The following is a 17,552-nucleotide window of genomic DNA, read 5'->3' as shown; positions in this document are numbered from 1 at the left end:
TCACCGGCGTTGGTTTGTTGGTTTGTTTGTTGGTGGGTTTGTTGGTTGGTTTGTCCGTTTGGAGGATTACTCCAAACGTCCGCGATGGATTTGCATGGAATTTTTTTTGAGGGGTGGGGTATGGTACAATGAACAATCCATTAGATTTTGGTGGCGATCCGGATCATGATCCGGCTTCGGGAATTTTTTTTAATAACTCCGCTCAGCCTGTGCGTTAACACCAAAGGCTTTAAGACATGCGCAGTGTAACTGATGACTTGACGTACATGAAACCTGCCTTGACGGAGGTCTGCGCTCTCCGAGTGCACTTCTAGTTAGGTAGGAGAACCATAGAATAATATAATATTTTCCAAAATTTTTGGAAAATCTCACTTCTCACAAACATGCACAGTATCTACATTATAGAGGCGTATGCTTTGCTGTAAACATTTATTTGTTATGGAACATTTCCCCCAAATAACAAACTCTATCACACTCTTTATTACCTGTCTTTGTTACATACTGTAACACTTCTAAAAAGAAATATAATTAAATCACTTAATGAAGTTTTCCCTGCAACATATACAGTATATATACACACATGTACAAATTTACTATCTAAATCAATGTTTGGCATTTTTTGATATACATCCCCAACACATATCATCATCGTCATAAAGATTTTTAAACCCTTCATGTTTGCTAATACACAGGTTCAGTAGCGGTAGCTCCAAAGGCTGCTCCTTGGTCAGCCATTTACAAAGTGCTCTATTACAACGTTGAGTCCTCTGTTCAGTACAGATTCAGTCATGGCGCAGTTCCATCACTTGAAGTTTTTTCTATTGTTTCTCAGGGCCTCTGTCAGCTTGGTTTGCATGATCTCCTTGGTTGAGTATAAGGGCAGCTCCAGCATTGAGAAACATGTCTGTGTCTCAGGGTAGTGCTGGTCGTAGGAGAGGTGCTCGACTTGTTGAACTCTGACTTTCATCTTGATGTTTTCCATGCCAATAGGAACCCTTTCAAAACCAGTCACAAACCCTAGTGGAGGGAGAAAGTGGTAATCAGTGAGTTTCTTGCCTTTTCATTTATTATTGTGACACCCTAAGTGTTAAGCTTTGCACTGCCCTTCCTTAAGGTCAGACTGTTGATTCAGACTAGAGCTGTCAATCGATTAAAATATTTAATCACGTTTAATCACATGATTGTCCATAGTTAATCGCGATTAATCGCAAATTAATCACACATTTTTATCTGTTCAAAATGTACCTTAAAGAGAGATTTTGTCAAGTATACAATACTCAAATATGCTTGCTTCATGCAAATTAATACACATTTATTATTGGAAATCAATTAACAACACAAAACAATGACAAATATTGTCTAGAAACCCTCACAGGTACTGCAATTAGCATAACAAATATGCTCAAATCATAACATGACAAATTCAAGTCCAACAGGCAACAACAGCTGTCAGTGTGTCAGTGTGCTGACTTGACTATGACTTGCCCCAAACTGCATGAGATTATCATAAAGTGGGCATGTCTGTAAAGGGAAGACTCCAGGGTACCCATAGAACCCATTTTCATTCACAGATCTTGAGATCAGAGGTCAAGGGACCCCTTTGAAAATGGCCATGCCATTTTTCCTCGCCAAAATTGAGTCTAAGTTTGGAACGTTATTTAACCTCCTTCTCGACAAGCTAGTATGACATGGTTGGTATAAATGAATTCCTTAGGTTTTCATATGATGCCAGTATCTTCTCTCTAGCTTTAAAACTGAGCCCGCTACAACCTCCGAAAGATCAATTGCGTTAATGCGTTAAAGAAAATAGTGGCGTTAAATGAATTTGCGTTTACACATTGTTATCGTCACAGTTGCTGGGAAATCATCATCTTCTGTGCGAGCCATTATTCCCACAAAAGCCTGGCCAGAAACCAAGTGTACATAATAGTAAATGTAAAAATGTTCATGAACCATCTAGATTGAAATAGCTCTGGGTGATAAATAGTGAGAATTAGATCACAATGATTAGTTGCTTTCCCTTGATTCAGCATGTATATAGCAAGTCTAGTCAAAATGATAAATTGTAATTGTTTGTATGTGTCAAAATCATGTACAATACTTACAAAGGAAAGCCTTCTTCTGATCCTCAGTTAGTTCATCGAAAACTTCCCAAAACATCTGTATGGTGGGGTGTGGTGGTGTGGTATCGTACACCCCCTCATAAACTGTGTTCTAATTACAGTTAAACAGACTGTTGTTATTATTTCTGTTATAGATCATTTGTAATATTCAAATCAAGCAAGATGCAGGGATGAGGATGCCATAAATCAGTTGCAGAGAAAACTAGACCGTGAGGAGCTCTTGTTCTGGACTGTACCTGTTTCAGCTTTTCCCAGTCATGGAAGTCTTGGCCCACCAGCACTTCCTGCAGCTCCTTTGGTCGGAACAGCTTCACCAGATCCCGGTCACACACTTGGAAGAAGCCTCGCTTGAACGCCTGAAACACACCCTCCACTGATGTGTTGAAGGCATGATCCACATAGGCATCCACAAACTCCTTCCTATTTTGCAGATTCAAGTTTCATGTCAACAAAAAGGTCTGCACAGTGAGTGTGTGATTGAAATCTGCAGGCATTTTCCTGTGGAACTGTAGTAGGTTAATTTCCTCGTCTACAGAACTTACAGGTGGTGTACCTCAAGGACTGATTCTGGGCCTCATTCTTTTCTCTTTTACATGCCTCCCCTTGGTAGACATCATATATCTTCAATTTCTATGCAGATGATACACATTTGTAACCTCTAGGCAACTCTACTGATAGTATCAGTTTGGTTGCCCTAAATGATTGCTTTGAGGATATTAGGTGTCACATCACTTTTTTCAGCTTAAACCTTCAGTAGGCAGTATATTTCTTTGCATCATTGGGCAAGAATTCCATAATAACCTTTCAGCATATTGTAATTCAAGTGTTCTGAGAGAAAACTTCTGCATCTCCTCATGGCTCTGTTTTCAGGCCTTAAAAAATCTAGGCCGTGACAGGAGACTTTGGCCAATCACAGGTCATTTCAGAGAGAGAGCGTTCCTATTTGCTGTTCATTCAACGGAGGCAGCTGTAAATCACTCGCAAACATCACTCAAATGGTCAAACTAGGCAGCGCTGATCAAATATGAATCAATATTCTGTTACTGTGATGCCTTAAATGTTTTCAGAAACATCTTGTTGTGTTTAGTGTAATGTTTAAAATGGGAAAGTTTGCTCCGGTTGGTGGGTGGTGCTTGGTATTTCCTCAACTGATCTCAACATGGCTGCCGCGTTGCAACCTTTCTCATTTTACTGCTAAACAGTACACTACAAGATGTTTCTGAATGTTTCTGTTTCTGCTCAGAGACGGCAGGCTCCATCTCGGCTCTAATTGGTTGTTTTCCTCCGGTCTGTGAAATCTTGCAGATTAGGAGCACCGGAGGACACAGAGGCACATGATTTTTTTCAGATTACCTGTCTCATGCATCACTTTTTTTAATCATATTTTCTCCAACCTGCCTACCCCAGCTTTAATGTTTTCTTTAGATTATTGTCAAATAACAAAACACAAAAGAAAGTCACAAAAATGCGTTCATGGTCCTTACTTATTTTGGCCTGTCACTGGCTTCTCAGGATTTTCAGGATCAAGGTCAACCTCTGTCCCATCCCAGTTGATCTGTTGATCAGTTATAAGAAAGAAGAAGATAGTGATATCACTGCTTTGGGAAACGATGATAGATATCAAAAAGAGGATAAATGAAATACTGTGTTATGGACTTGATTTGTAAAACACATACTAAAAAGTCCATGTAGAGGTTTTCTATGACATCATCTTCGTAGTCTTCCAGGATGTTCAGCAGACTCCTTGAAACACAGTAAAAGGAACAATATTTAGGATATTTAAGAGGCTTTATGATGTTTACAGTTTTTTCTGACCAGAAATCAGCACCTAAAACCTAAAATGTGTGTGATATATATTAATTTCCTCTTACTCTCCAAGACATGGGCTGAATTCTGTCATGTCCCCCAGTGAAGGCTTTACACCGAGCAGCTTCTTGAACAGAGCCAGTGGGAAGGGTAAGTGTATGATGCACTGGTTGTACAAAGCCAATCCACACAGGACCCCAAACTGGAAGTATTTCTGGTTCTTCTGTGTGGCCTGGTGTTGATGGAAGAGACAATTTATATCAGAAAAATTTTCAAAGGGGTCCCTTGACCTCTGACCTCCAGATATGTGAATGAAAATGGGTTCTATGGGTACCCACAAGTCTCCCCTTTACAGACATGCCCACTTTATAATAATCACATGCAATTTGGGGCAAGTCATAGTCAAGTCAGCACACTGACACACTGACAGCTGTGGTTGCCTGTTGGGCTTGAGTTGACCATGTTATGATTTGAGCATATTTTTTATGTAAATTGTAGTACCTGTGATGGTTTCTGGACAATATTTGTCATTGATTTGTGTTGTTAATTGATTTCCAATATTAAATATTTACATACATTTGCATAAAGCAAGCATATTTGTCCACTCCCATGTGGATAAGAGTATTAAATACTTGACTAGTCTCCCTTTAAGGTACATTTTGAACAGTTAAAAAATGTGCAATTAATTTGCGATAATCACAATTAGCTATGGATAATCATATGATTAATTGCGATTAACTATTTGAATCGATAACAGCCCTAATTATTACATATTACCATCATAAAGGAATCCATTAAATACAGTGATTTTTCAAAAAAAATATTTTCCTGTATGAGGATCTCAAGTCTTACTTTGGAGGGGAACCATGCCAGTGTTTTGGAGTCGTTGAACATGAACATCCCAGATTCAGCTGACACCATCTCATGAAACACTTCATAAAAGAAGTCTTTTTTGTAGACCTGATCCAATATGAAGTTTTCATCAAAGTAAACCTGGAAGACAAAAGGGCACAAACAAAGTTTTCCTCCTGGTACAGTAGCTTACCATACATACATTCAAGAGTAACTATACAATAATGCAAGATTTTTTAGTGTGACTTTGATCAGATCAAAACTATATGTTTACCACAAGTGGTAACTTGTAGAAGCTGTGAGAAGCAGCAGCCAGTTCTTCAAAGGTGTCTTCCAAAACCGATGTCCGCCTCAGGTTCAGTTCAAAGAGCAGGTCCTGAGGCATCGGGAAAATGCATCCTCCAAATAACCAAAACTCTTGCAACATAATGCGCTGAATGGCTTCCACCTGGAATACAGTTCAAGGTTTAATTTTTCATTGCTTATTATAGCACTTTTGTGTTGTGTAACAGACATCTAACTGCAACCTGTTCTCAATCCCAACTCGTCAAACACCGCCCATCGGCATCGGAAACTGATGCACGGAGTCACCCTTTAGCAACAGTATATGACAAACTGAGCTTCCAACTAACTCCAATGTAAACCCATCCACAGCGTTATTTGACGGTTTAGCAAGTGACGTAGTATTAATAGCGTTAGAGTCCATTCAGGGCAGTCGGTAGGGGTGGTGGATGGGTCAAACAAACAAAACACTTTCAACCAGGAGACCGGTGTTAATGTCCCGTGTAAAACGAAAAGTAACGTCAACCACAGCCGTTTCCTAACCCTACCTAAGTGGTTGTGTTGCCTAAACATAACTTCCAGTGAAAACGGAAGTTTATCTTGAAAGGACTCTGTGCATGTAATGAGCGTACTGTATATTGACACGGCGTCCCTGGGCCGTCCAAAAGTAACGCAAGAAGGGTACCCCATGCGTCGGTCTCCGATGCCGAGGGGCACTGACCAAGCAGCGGTATTTGAGGAGTTGGGAGTGAGAATGTGTTGCAAACTTCAGTTTGTTTCTCACATGGAGAACATTCTATCATACTGCATGACACACACTGAAAAAACAGCATTTCCTGACCCTGACAGTATTGTGTGTAAAGGCTAGTTCTCATGGGGCACCGTTTAAGGCTTTAGCTACCTTGGTGTATTCAGCATTCAGGTAAAAAACCAAACGCTTTGACTCCAGATCCATCAGAGTTGGAAAGCTACAAAGGATAAGTGGCTCAGCATGCCTATTCTGAAAGAGAAAAAAAAAACTACGTTTAAAAATACATGTATATGATAAACACTGAAAATTAAAATACATTTTTAAATGTGTTTTTTAAATGTTTCTTTGAAAGAGACTGTATGTTACTTTTTACATGTATAAATCGTTTTTTATTGGCAATGTGTAAACAGGTTGTAACCTAACATGAAAAATGAGACCTTTCGCGACCCTCTATTTTCCTCTATCGTGACGTCATGCGCGCTCGCAAGTGCCTTAATGCCAACAAACAACCAGCTCCCACCACAACTCAGACTCCAACACAAACTCCACGGAAGCACAAAAAAAACATCATCAGTTATATCTAGTGAAGCCCGTCTTGCAAAACAGGAATGTGACCGACGTTGGGGGGAAAACTAGTGTTGTGGGAGAAAAGCAGAACCAGTGCGAAGAGTGTGTGTGCATGTGGGAAGTGAATGGTGAAGCAAGAGAGAGAGAGAACGGCGCTGAGTGTATGAGAAAAGGAGCGAGAAGCGGAGCAGAAGAGAGTTAGTTTAGCCTCGAGAATATCAAGTGAATGTACAGTGGAAGTTGCAGTTTGTGCAAAAATGTGTCTTGTTTCCTGCTGCTGAGTGAAGGGTATGGGGTTAACTCCAGAGCGAGTAACGCTATCGTCACCAACCCAGGAGACCAAAACTACGGTGTCTCACCTGTGCCTTCTGACCACGGTCGGGAGGCTGAAGCAGGAAAAGTTAACACTAGGATCAACATCGGACGGGCCTTCGATTCATGAAGGGACCTTCGTTTGGTAAACTAACATTACTGCCAAGCATGTGAAACATATAGAGACATTGGTTTTAGTTGGCTAATGTTGCTAACGTTAATCAACATGATGCTTGTCAATCACGTTCAGTCTCGTGTGTATCGCCTCACTGTTTTGACCGATGCTCGCTCGCGTCTACGTAGTGCGAGCACAAGCGCGAGCAACAGGACGCTGACTGTCGTTGACCTAACGGCCACAGGTGTCACTGTTTACGAGCAATTTCTGATTCTTGCATTGAGCCCCTTCAAATGAATGGGCAGTGTCTGAAAAGTGACAGAAACAAAGAGAGACAGAAGGAGGGACAGTGATCATGGCTTTAGCTCACAAACTATTTAACTGTGTGTTTTTTTTTTTACCTTGCGTTGTGACTGTAAACGCCAAAGCTGCAGATCCTCATGAAGAAAGTCTTTGTCAATCAACAAACAGAAATCGCTTTCTGGCATCCTTCGAGGTTCTTCAGTCCTGCTGTTGGCCTTTAAACAAGAGTTACATTGATTAGGTAAAAAGCTTTATTTTGTAGTAAGAAGAGTGATTAGGATTACTAGTTTAGGAATATGCCGGGTGACATTCGTAGAATTTACGGCCTATAACTGATACTAACGTTGTACATATACTGGAGGACTAGCAGCAGGTTTCTGACTCCAGAGTTGCGAGGAACAGGCTTAGAGGACAGGGTCACTGAGAGGGCCCGCTTCCACACCTTCACATGTTTAACCATGGTGGAGGATGACAGTGAGGACCACCAGTCCGCTGAAGAAGACAACAGATATTAATGTCAGTGAGCATTTACTGAGTGGATGTCAAGGGCATACCTTAACACTAGTAAAGTTATAATCCTTGAAGTTTCAGTCCTGGTTGATTTGGTGACACCCTGTGGTTACCAACGTTACAGCAAGTGTGGTTTAATAACACTCGCTTCTGATTGGTCAATCACGGCGTTCTGCGGTCTGTAATTTCTCTATAACAGACCGTTGCTATGTATAACAGACCATAGCTATGGGCGCAGCTCTGATGTCGGACTCTGGTGGACCGTTTTTGTGTCAAATTATTGATTTCTTAAGTAAGTAGCCATGTAGTAAGCGGGAGAATGTACAGCGGCGGGTCTGTAGAGAGGTAATTGTTGAATGTAAATACATTGAATGACTATTGTAGAAAGTAAACAGTATCAAAAATAGGGTCTGATTTCATGAAAATATCCAGGATTATAACTTTAATGTATTATTAAACAACAATAAGATAAAAATGAAGATATTTTGCTGATGTTACATGTGTGGTGGTGACAGTACCTATGACCCGGAGGCTGTCAGCAGACAAGTTTAGTACTGCAGCAGCGACCGCCTCAGCGAGCTTTGTGCTTGTTTGTTGTCCCTTGTGTCTCTGGATCACATGCAGGAGCTCATTGAGAAGCAGGTAGATCCTCAACCCTTCCACTCCCACTGGCTTCTTATCAAGAGAGGGAAGCATGTGCAGGACATCAGCCTCAACCTGTTAGTTTGAAAAGGACGGCAAGGGAAAATATCTGGACAAGTTAGCAAGTTTTGAGAGTAATTATAGAGTAAATCTTAAAATGCTGTTTTTAACAGTAACACATACGGGATATTCAAAGTAGATAACTTTGAGAGGACAAAACTTTTCATACACATTACAAACATTTCAGTAACATACCTCAGCGAAAACATCGTCATTCTTGACCAGTTTCTTGAAAGCACGTCTTGCAAGCGACAAGTTCAAGCCGGAGTACTTTGGTGAAGTCCGGAAATGTTTATCTTTGCTAAAAACACAAAGAAAAAAGCCGAAGCTCACATCCATACCAGCTTGACAATGCTAACATGCTGATGTTTAGCAGGTATAATGTTGATCATAATCAACCTCTTCGGTAAGTGTTTTGCTAATTAGTACTACACACAAAGTATAGCTGAGGCTGATGGGAAGGTCATTAGTTTTGCAGGTATTTGGTCATAAATAAAAGTATTGGCCTATGATGGTGCTAATAAGAGGTCAGGGGATCCCCAAAGTCATTGAAATGTATCATCTGGGAACCATGAATGTCTCTGCCAAATAAAAATAAAAACAAATAAGTTTGGGGAAATAAATAGGGGGTGAAATTCTAAGGGGAAAATCATGCATGCATAAATAAATAAATGCTTTAACGCATGAATAAATAAATATATTTATAAATTAATATAAAATAAATAAAAAAGGAAACGCAAAAATAAATGAATACATTTTTAAAAAATCATAAAAATAAATACATAAATAAATAAAAGTGGAAATTAAACAGAAGAGTAAATAAATAACTGAATTAATACAAAGTTATATAAATGAAAAGTAAATAAAAACAGAAATATCAATTTATGTCACATGTTATCAACTAATTAATGACATTTATTTTTAATATTACTTTTTCTACTTTTAATCGTATACTCATTCATTTATTTATTCATTGATTTTTGATTTTGGCAGGTTCTGGCCTCCATATCTCAGATGGTTCTGTGTAACAAACCATCTGGCGCCTCAGGTTACCAAAGTGGTCTGCTACGTTCACACTACGGGCGACAAAAGCAACAAAATGGCCAGCGTGGCCAGCTACATTGTCCATGAGTCGCCGTTCAAGTGTTCTTGTGTTCTTCTCAAGCGTAGTAATGTCGTTAAATAGCATTGGGAACTGGCTAACGTCATTGTTTTGGATGGAACGGAACAGGGTGAAACAAAAACATATGATTGGTTGATGCCTAACTGTGTCATTGGAGCACTGGAAAAAGCTCAACTTTATTTGTAGTGTGTCACGCCCGTCACACAGCGACAAGTGTTGGGGGTCAGGTTGTAGCTTCATATCACCAGCTTCCACTGAAAATTACTTGTAGATTGTTGCTGTGTTGCTCGTAATGTGAACACAGCTTAACCGACAGACCGTGCTAGAGCCATGTCGCTAGCACGGTTAAGAAGTAAATGTTATAATTCATCAGATTAAAAGAGGTGATGATCATGCACAAAGATACTGTGTTTACCTTTTCTCAAGGAAGCTTGTATTCATACAGGATGCGGAGGAAAACATCCTGTGAATTTCCCTGGGAAGATTTAACATTTTTAGTCCATTGCACTAAGAAAACATTGTTAAAAGCTTTGGATCCAAATTAATAATTTCAGTCATGACAGTCATAAAACATCAGACTATTCAACAAAGTAATTACATATAGACCCCTTTTCTGTTAGTAAACATGATGACGTATTTTGTGGGCGGAGCGTTAAGTGGAGGCAGAAAAATTCCCTGAACACGTTCCCACTGCTAGTGTTTGCCTCCAGTCTTTCCTTTGTTTTGCCTCCAGCTAACACTGTGACGTAATCATGACGCTGACACGAAAAGGGTCTATAGAAAACTGCTAATATATACTTACTGTTTTATCTTTTTCCATGACTTTGAATCACATTCAGAGGTCCATTTGTCAATCATTTCATCAAGACAATGTGGTGTGACATTGTTGACACTGGCAATGTTTGACTCCTCTTGAACGCCCTGTGAATAAACAAGCTGAGTTGATGTTCACATCATTATACCCCCCGCCATCATGGTCTGTACTGTATGTATTTGTGTTGGTACCTCATTAGAAGTGCACGTTGCAAACGAACAATTTCCTCCTGCGAAGATGTTTCTAACTTTAGGATCATCAGGGGTGTCTGGAATAATAACAGAATAAAAGTGTAATCTCCTTCATGAAGCCATTCACTGCAGTCACATTATTAAATTTGCTTGTTTTAAAAATATAGCTACCCTGTGGAAGTTGGACAGGTAGCGGCACCGACGGATGACTTTCCTCTCCATGTCCCAGCTGCTCCTGCTCTCCGCACCCAAAAGAGTAGACCCTCTTGGAGTCTGTCAACACTAATGTGTGATGTCTGAATAGGGAGGTAGATATATTACAAACAACAATTTAATGTCATCAGAGATGTAAATACACTTTGATTGGCTACTTTTTCATATAGTTTCATTGGAGCAGCTTCCAGGCCTCTTGCAACATTTGATAAAGTAAAATTCTGTATTATTGCATTATGAAAGGTGATATACTGTACCGTCCACATGCAATCTTGGTGACCTTTGCCCTCCAGAGCTCTGCAACAAGCCGAGGTCGTAGTTCATCGCTGAAGGAGTTGTGCCCAAGCTGTCCATATTGACCAGAGCCAAATGTAAACACTGGACCGTTCTGTGGAAGAAACCAAACTATTAAGTCCCACTCATTGTTTACTGTTACTTATTAACAAGTCTGTTGGAATTTAAGAAGTTAGTATGTTTTTTTTTCTCAGAAAAAGCATCAATTAATAAACATAATATTATTTTTTTATTTTGGCTATAAAACTCACTGTAAATTTAATCTTCTCAATTGAAACTGTACTAATACATATTTTTATTAGGGCTGTCAAAGTTAACGCGTTAATTATGTGTTAACGCAAATTCGTTTGACCTCTGACCTCAAGATATGTGAATGAAAATGGGTTCTATGGGTCCCCACGAGTCTCCCCTTTACAGACATGCCCACTTTATGATAATCACATGCAGTTTGGGGCAAGTCATAGTGAAGTCAGCACACTGACACACTGACAGCTGTTGTTGCCTGTTGGGCTGCAGTTTGCCATGTTATGATTTGAGCATATTTTCTATGCTAAATGCAGTACCTGTGAGGGTTTCTGGACAATATTTGATATTGTTTTGTGTTGGAAATTGATTTCCAATAATAAATATATACATACATTTACATAAAGAAAACATATTTGCCCACTCCCATGTTGATAAGAGAATTAAATACTTGACAAATCTCCCTTTAAGGTACATTGTGAACAGATAAAAAATGTGTGATTAATTTGCGAGTAATCCCGATTAACTATAGACAATCATGCAATTAATCGCAATCAAATATTTTAATTGACTGACGGCCCTAATTTTTATATTACCCATGGAGTCAAAGACTACTAGTACATGAAAGGTGTCGCTTGTAGTGCTGTTTAGGTGAAAGAAAGCACTCTGTTTCCAGCAATAAAATGTGTGAGGTTAGTGGTTACAACATCTAGTAACACTTACAATATGGTACACAAAATGATGGGAAGTCACTAAGGAACAAATGGGGAAAGAGTACAAATCAGGAATCTAACCTTTGTCAAAATGGCAGTGTGGTCCTTCCCACAGGAAATGTGAGTAGTTTTCTTCATGTTCAGGTAATGAACAGGAGTTGGTGTATGTCTGTCTATAGAAAAGAAATTAACATTCAAGTTTTCATGTCATGGAAATAGTTTAAGTTTTAAGTGCTACTACGGTATTGTTATTACTTGTAAAATTCATCATTAAAGGAAACGTCGTGCCCCATTCCAGGTTCATACTTTATTACTTTATTTCCAGGAGCCTACTTTGAAAACCACTGTTCTAATGAGCCTGCATGTGACATAGGAAGGGGAGCCAAATCTGAATGGCTTGTTGGATCACATGTTTTCTGATCTAGCCCCCAAAAAACTGACTGTGTTGTCTTATTTCACAGTTTGTGGGTTGGAAGTCACTCTAGATACTCAAATGTATGTGAACAAACACTGAAAACGTGACTTTTTCATGATACTGTATGTCCCCTTTAAAGGTATGTTAAAAGATTAAAGATACAAATTAAAGTGAAGCAAAATAGAAATATCTTGGTTGCTACATTACCTGTTTTGTCTCCCAGGCCGAGCTGTCCACAGTGGTTTCTGCCCCAGCCGAACACACCTCCAGAGACAGAGACGGCGAAGCTCTGCTCTCCCCCTGCAGCGATCTGGACCAGGGGGATCCCTGACAGAGATCGGAGGTGTTGGGGTGAATTGGCACCGGGCTTCCTCTTCCCCAGACCCAGCTGACCCCTGGAGTCCTGGCCCCACGTATACACCTGACCATCTGTGGACAAATCACCAGGACTGTGAGCTTCATACTGCAGTCTACAGCACTGTAATCTACTTCTCAAATACTTACCTGACACTACTGGTGTATAGTGTATTTTCCTCAACACAAAACTTAAGGATTTACAATATCTATATATTTTCACATATGACAATATATTGACTCACTCAATCCTATGCACTGAATGTTGGTAGTATGTGGACACATATGACTGTAAAGGGCCAATGAGCTACTCCTGTGGTGGTAATGAGGATCCTAATAAATCCGTCTCATGCACTACTGTCAGGATATAGTGACAGTTTTATAAAAATAACTTTTTATCATATTTGCTCAAAGTTACCGACTGCAGCTTTAACTCTGGATAATCCTCACACATCTTTGTAATTGTTTTATTCTCTGAGCAACACATAGAATTGTATCCATCCCATTGTTTTGGGATGGAGACAGAAAGATCAGACATAAATATTTCCAAACCATGGCACATAAAACCAAAACTACCCTATCGGCATGGCCGGATACTAGTGCTCGATAAATAAATAAATATGTAATTTAATGTAGCAAAAATAATATTAAAATTAAATGTAGCCATTAATTAATTGATAGAATGTGACATAAACTGATATTTCTGTTTTAATTTGCTTCTTTATTATTTCATCTTTGGGATTAATTACCTTATTTATTTACTCTTCTGTTTAATTTTCACTTTTATTTATTGATGTATTTCATAATTCATAATTCAATTCCTCATTTGCATAATGAGGCAGAAATGCATTAAGAAATGTAAAAAGAAATGTGTAAAGACATTTATAAAGAAAAGAATAAATAAGTTTTGGGGAATAGATAAGCAATGAAATGCAATGGGAAAATCGTGCATAAATAAATAAATATGTACATTTAAAAATAAATAAAAAATAAATAAATGAAAGAAATATTGAATTAATAAATAGATTAAAAAATTAATCAAATAAATACAAAAATAAATAAAAGGGAAATAAAAACATAAAAGTAAATAAATAAGGTGAATTAATACGAATATAAATAAACAAATTAGCAAATTAAAACAGAATTATCAGTTTATGTCACATTCTATCAATCAATTAATGGCTACAATTATTTTTTATATTATTTTTGCTACATTAATGACATATTTATTTATTTATTGAGTCTTTTATTTATTGATTGATATATATTTTTTTTATTTTAGCAGGTTCCGTCCTCCATATTATTCAACTTGTACATTAGTAGCAGTTTACACTTTACTGTACCTTTGGTCAGGGCAACTGAATGCTGGCTCCCACAAGCAACCTGAGATACCGGTATGTTACACAAAGCTTCCAGAGGCCTGAGAGCACCGGAAACACAAAAGAACAGAGCTCAAACACTCAGTTATCAAGATTCAAGAAGATTCAGAGATGATTCAATGATCAAGGTGTTTATTGTCACACCGGTTATACAAGTACAATAGTGTGAAATACTTTTTGCTGGGGAGCTCCATTAAGAAAACAGTAAGCAATAATAATATACAGTATAATAATAAAGGAAGTACTTGGTATATGGTAACAATAGAAGCAAATATATATCAGAGCTGACTAACATGAATCCAAATGAAGATTTTGTAAGAAAAATATGCACCATTTTACACATTGTGTTGCACATTCAGGACATTGATAAACAGCTTAGTGTCTCCTTACCTTGGAATGTTACTGTGAGTTGTGTCCACACAGAGGACTTTTCCTCTGTCAGACAGCAGTGTGACCACATCATCACTACAACTCACAGCCTCTATCTTCTCTTTACACTTCACAAACTCTGAAAGAAACACAGCAGGAGTCAAACAATGTGATGCAGCAGCTGCTTCTACTGTCAGTCTGTCATCATTAAACACAGGTAGAAACACAACATATGACTGATGCTCACTCTGTTTTCCTTTGACTCTTGTCCCATCTTTGCTCTCATTAGTGTGGATGATGAACGCGTTTCCATTAGTTTTGACGAAGGCGAGCACGTTGTGAGCTGCTGACAGATCCGTGATGTGATAACTGAGGTTTAAATGATGAACTCCATCATCACCTGTTGAGGGTCTGCTGTCGTCCTTTAACCAGAAGCCTCTCTGGCTGTCCTCTCCCCATGAAAACATGATGTCTCTGTGCCTCTGCAGACCGACTACAGCTGATATGTACCACTCACAAACGAAACTTAGAAACGAAACTTAAAAACGAAACTTAAAAACAAAACTTAAAGAGGACTCAGACTCAGCTGAGAGAGAAGGAAAACGACACCTAATAAACACAGGAATGAAGAGCATGAAACGAAACGCTCAGTGTCATGCTGCAAGTGAAACTGTGAATGGCTGCTTGAGTGGGTGTTTTTTCATTAAAATCGGAATATTTAGACGGTTATTATCAATAAAAAAAAAATCAATCAATCAAACGATCAAACCAACCAACAATCAATCAATCAATCAATAAATTACTCGATAAATAAATAAATATCTCATTTAATGTAGCAAAAATAATATTAAAAATAAATGTAGCCATTAATCAATTTATAGAATGTGACATACATTTATATTTCAGTTTCAATTTGCTTCTTTATGTATCTATTTATTTTTCTGTTTAATTTTCCCTTTTTGTATTTATTTATATTTGCCTTTAAATGTATTTATTTATTTATTTTTGCATTTATTCTTTATTAATTTATTTATTTTGTATCTATTTTTAAATGTTTGTATTTATTTAGATATTTATGCATTTATTTATTCATTTATTTCAGCACATTTTTTTTTTGCATTTCACCCCTTTCTTATTTCACCAAACAATTTATTTTTTACATTTCTTAATGCATTTCTTAAAGAGACAGGTGCTAAAATGGCGTTTTAGACAGAGGGTGCACACAGGTACATTTAAACAGTATGAGAAAAATAATGTGTTTTTTGAACATTAAAGCATGTAAACATGTTCTAGTAGTAACCCATAACACCAGTATGAACCTGAAAATGAGCATGATATGTCCCCTTTGAACAGGGGTTACTCTTTCTGTCAATAATCAAAATACACAGGTGTAGCAATGAGCTTCTGTCAGGTAGGAACTCAGAGTAGGCTACTCAATCACTAATACAAATGTGCTTAACAGTAATTTTGTCAAGAGTTTGACATTTGCTGGTCCATTTTGATAGATATTTCCCATCTTATTCCACTTGTAGTTCGTCCTGAGGGAGAAGCTGAAACATTAAACAGTGAAAGACCTATTGCTGTCAGTAGACTGAATATTCAACACACTGTACTGAAGGCTACAGTATATCAATCAATCAATCAATCAATGACTCGATAAATAACACCATTTTTTTTTTGCACTATCCCCTTTGCTGCTGTACACTGCAAATTTCCCCACTGCGGGACTAATAAAGGAATATCTTATCTTATCTTATCTTATATTCAGTAGTCCAAAGAAACACTGGATGGTGCTGTTTTGGACACAGATGTACAACTGTAAAACTCATCTATGACTCTTAACAAGAATGTTATTTAGTAGAAATGAGGCAAAATCCGATTTTATTTACGTCAACTTTACCATTAATTTGATAGTTTTCAAAGAATTCCTTTTTGTCCCTGTAGGTTACTTGTATTTCATTTTACCAGGTATTTAAGGCCAATCTTGGTTAACACATCCTCCTTTGAAACCCACAGAGCACATACAATATGTCAGGTCAATCATCTCAGTTGGCACATAACATAATACTCATATGGGTTCTACAATAAATGTCTCAAAACAAAATCCTCTTCAGTAAAATATTGTGGAATTAACTTGATAACTTCAATATGAACTTGATACACATCAAATGCTTATTGTTTACTGTGAAAGACAGCAACACGCATCATGAAATGATGTTAAATTTGAGAAAAAAAAACAAATAAACAGTGTTCTCCACATTGAAACATTTTTTCAAATAAGTAAAAACTGGATATTATATAAATAAACAAATAACAATAGTTGGATTTAATGGAAACACATAACCATAAAGACCTTGAATCAGTATTTTAAAAAAGAATGCCAGAACATAACAAAGAAAATAAAACTGACCTCTCAAATTGTTAACATACTGCATGAGATCAACCACAAGGTGGAGGTAGAGACTTAATCTGTCTGCAGTTTTACTGTCGGGGATTTAGTGTGTCCAGACACACCTGTTATTGAAAGTTAAAGACAAATTACAAGAAAATATTTACTGGCTTTTAACTTGCTGAAACCTGGGGATACTTTTGGAGCATTTTTTTATTTAAATAAAATTTGACATCAAAGTAAAGATAAAGAGAGAAAAACGAAGGTGATGCTTTGATATAAAAACTCAAGATGCGGGAGCTAAAACTTCCAGAGGTTATCTCCAGAACAACGATGTCTTTGCAGCATGGAGACAACAAACATTATTGCAAATGTAGTCTTAATTTTGATGAAATGTTCGCTCTTATAACACCATGGGGAGACCGAGACTACCAGTTGTCTTGCAATTTGTTTACCAATATGTAAGAATCAATTTGACATATTCACTTTTTTAACATCTGCTAAAGATCTTTCCCATGTTTTCCAGAGCAGCCAATGACAGAGAGACAGGAGGGAAAAGAGACGAGTGGGCGGGAATGTAAAATACTGCGTGATAGCATCTCTTCTCTTTCTGTCTGTTGATCACCTTCTCCTCCCTCTTCTGCGCTCTCACACAGCAAAGAAACAAATCACAAGTGAGAGGAAGTGGCAACTAAGAGCAGCTGGCGTGTAGGCATGTCGATCATATGATTT

The 17,552-nt window shown here is 37.9% G+C and overlaps 1 protein-coding gene across 1 annotated transcript; it reads right to left on the bottom strand.

Annotated features, from left to right (window-relative positions):
- Positions 1-418: 418 nt before the first annotated feature.
- Positions 419-14,963, bottom strand: LOC141765895 (putative E3 ubiquitin-protein ligase HERC3). Its single transcript, XM_074632172.1, has 23 exons — positions 14,679-14,963; positions 14,453-14,570; positions 14,027-14,103; positions 12,537-12,758; positions 11,996-12,087; positions 10,922-11,052; positions 10,623-10,747; positions 10,452-10,528; positions 10,249-10,367; positions 9,862-9,921; positions 8,519-8,624; positions 8,140-8,338; positions 7,455-7,603; positions 7,210-7,326; positions 5,965-6,063; positions 5,056-5,229; positions 4,782-4,922; positions 3,995-4,161; positions 3,800-3,866; positions 3,608-3,678; positions 2,360-2,543; positions 2,106-2,214; positions 419-1,017 (listed from the first exon to the last, which is right to left on the bottom strand). Exons 1-23 carry the CDS (start codon positions 14,896-14,898, stop codon positions 803-805), a joined length of 3,039 nt encoding a protein of 1,012 aa, XP_074488273.1. The 5' UTR covers positions 14,899-14,963; the 3' UTR covers positions 419-802.
- Positions 14,964-17,552: the final 2,589 nt, after the last annotated feature.

This window comes from Sebastes fasciatus, chromosome 4, assembly GCF_043250625.1.
Source record: "Sebastes fasciatus isolate fSebFas1 chromosome 4, fSebFas1.pri, whole genome shotgun sequence".
NCBI lineage: Eukaryota > Metazoa > Chordata > Actinopteri > Perciformes > Sebastidae > Sebastes > Sebastes fasciatus.
The sequence above is the reverse complement of the archived record's forward strand: the minus strand, read 5'-3'. Positions and strand labels throughout refer to the sequence as shown.

What these genes read in the sequence shown, in the direction of transcription:
- LOC141765895 (XM_074632172.1), bottom strand. Translation starts at nt 14,898, where the DNA reads ATGTTTTCATGGGGAGAGGACAGCCAGAGAGGCTTCTGGTTAAAGGAC. An exon ending in ACTCACAGTAACATTCCAAG is followed by an intron (nt 14,104 to 14,452) that starts GTAAGGAGACAC and finishes CGGTGCTCTCAG; the next exon opens with GCCTCTGGAAGCTTTGTGTA. An exon ending in ACCTCTACATGGACTTTTTA is followed by an intron (nt 3,679 to 3,799) that starts GTATGTGTTTTA and finishes ACTGATCAACAG; the next exon opens with ATCAACTGGGATGGGACAGA.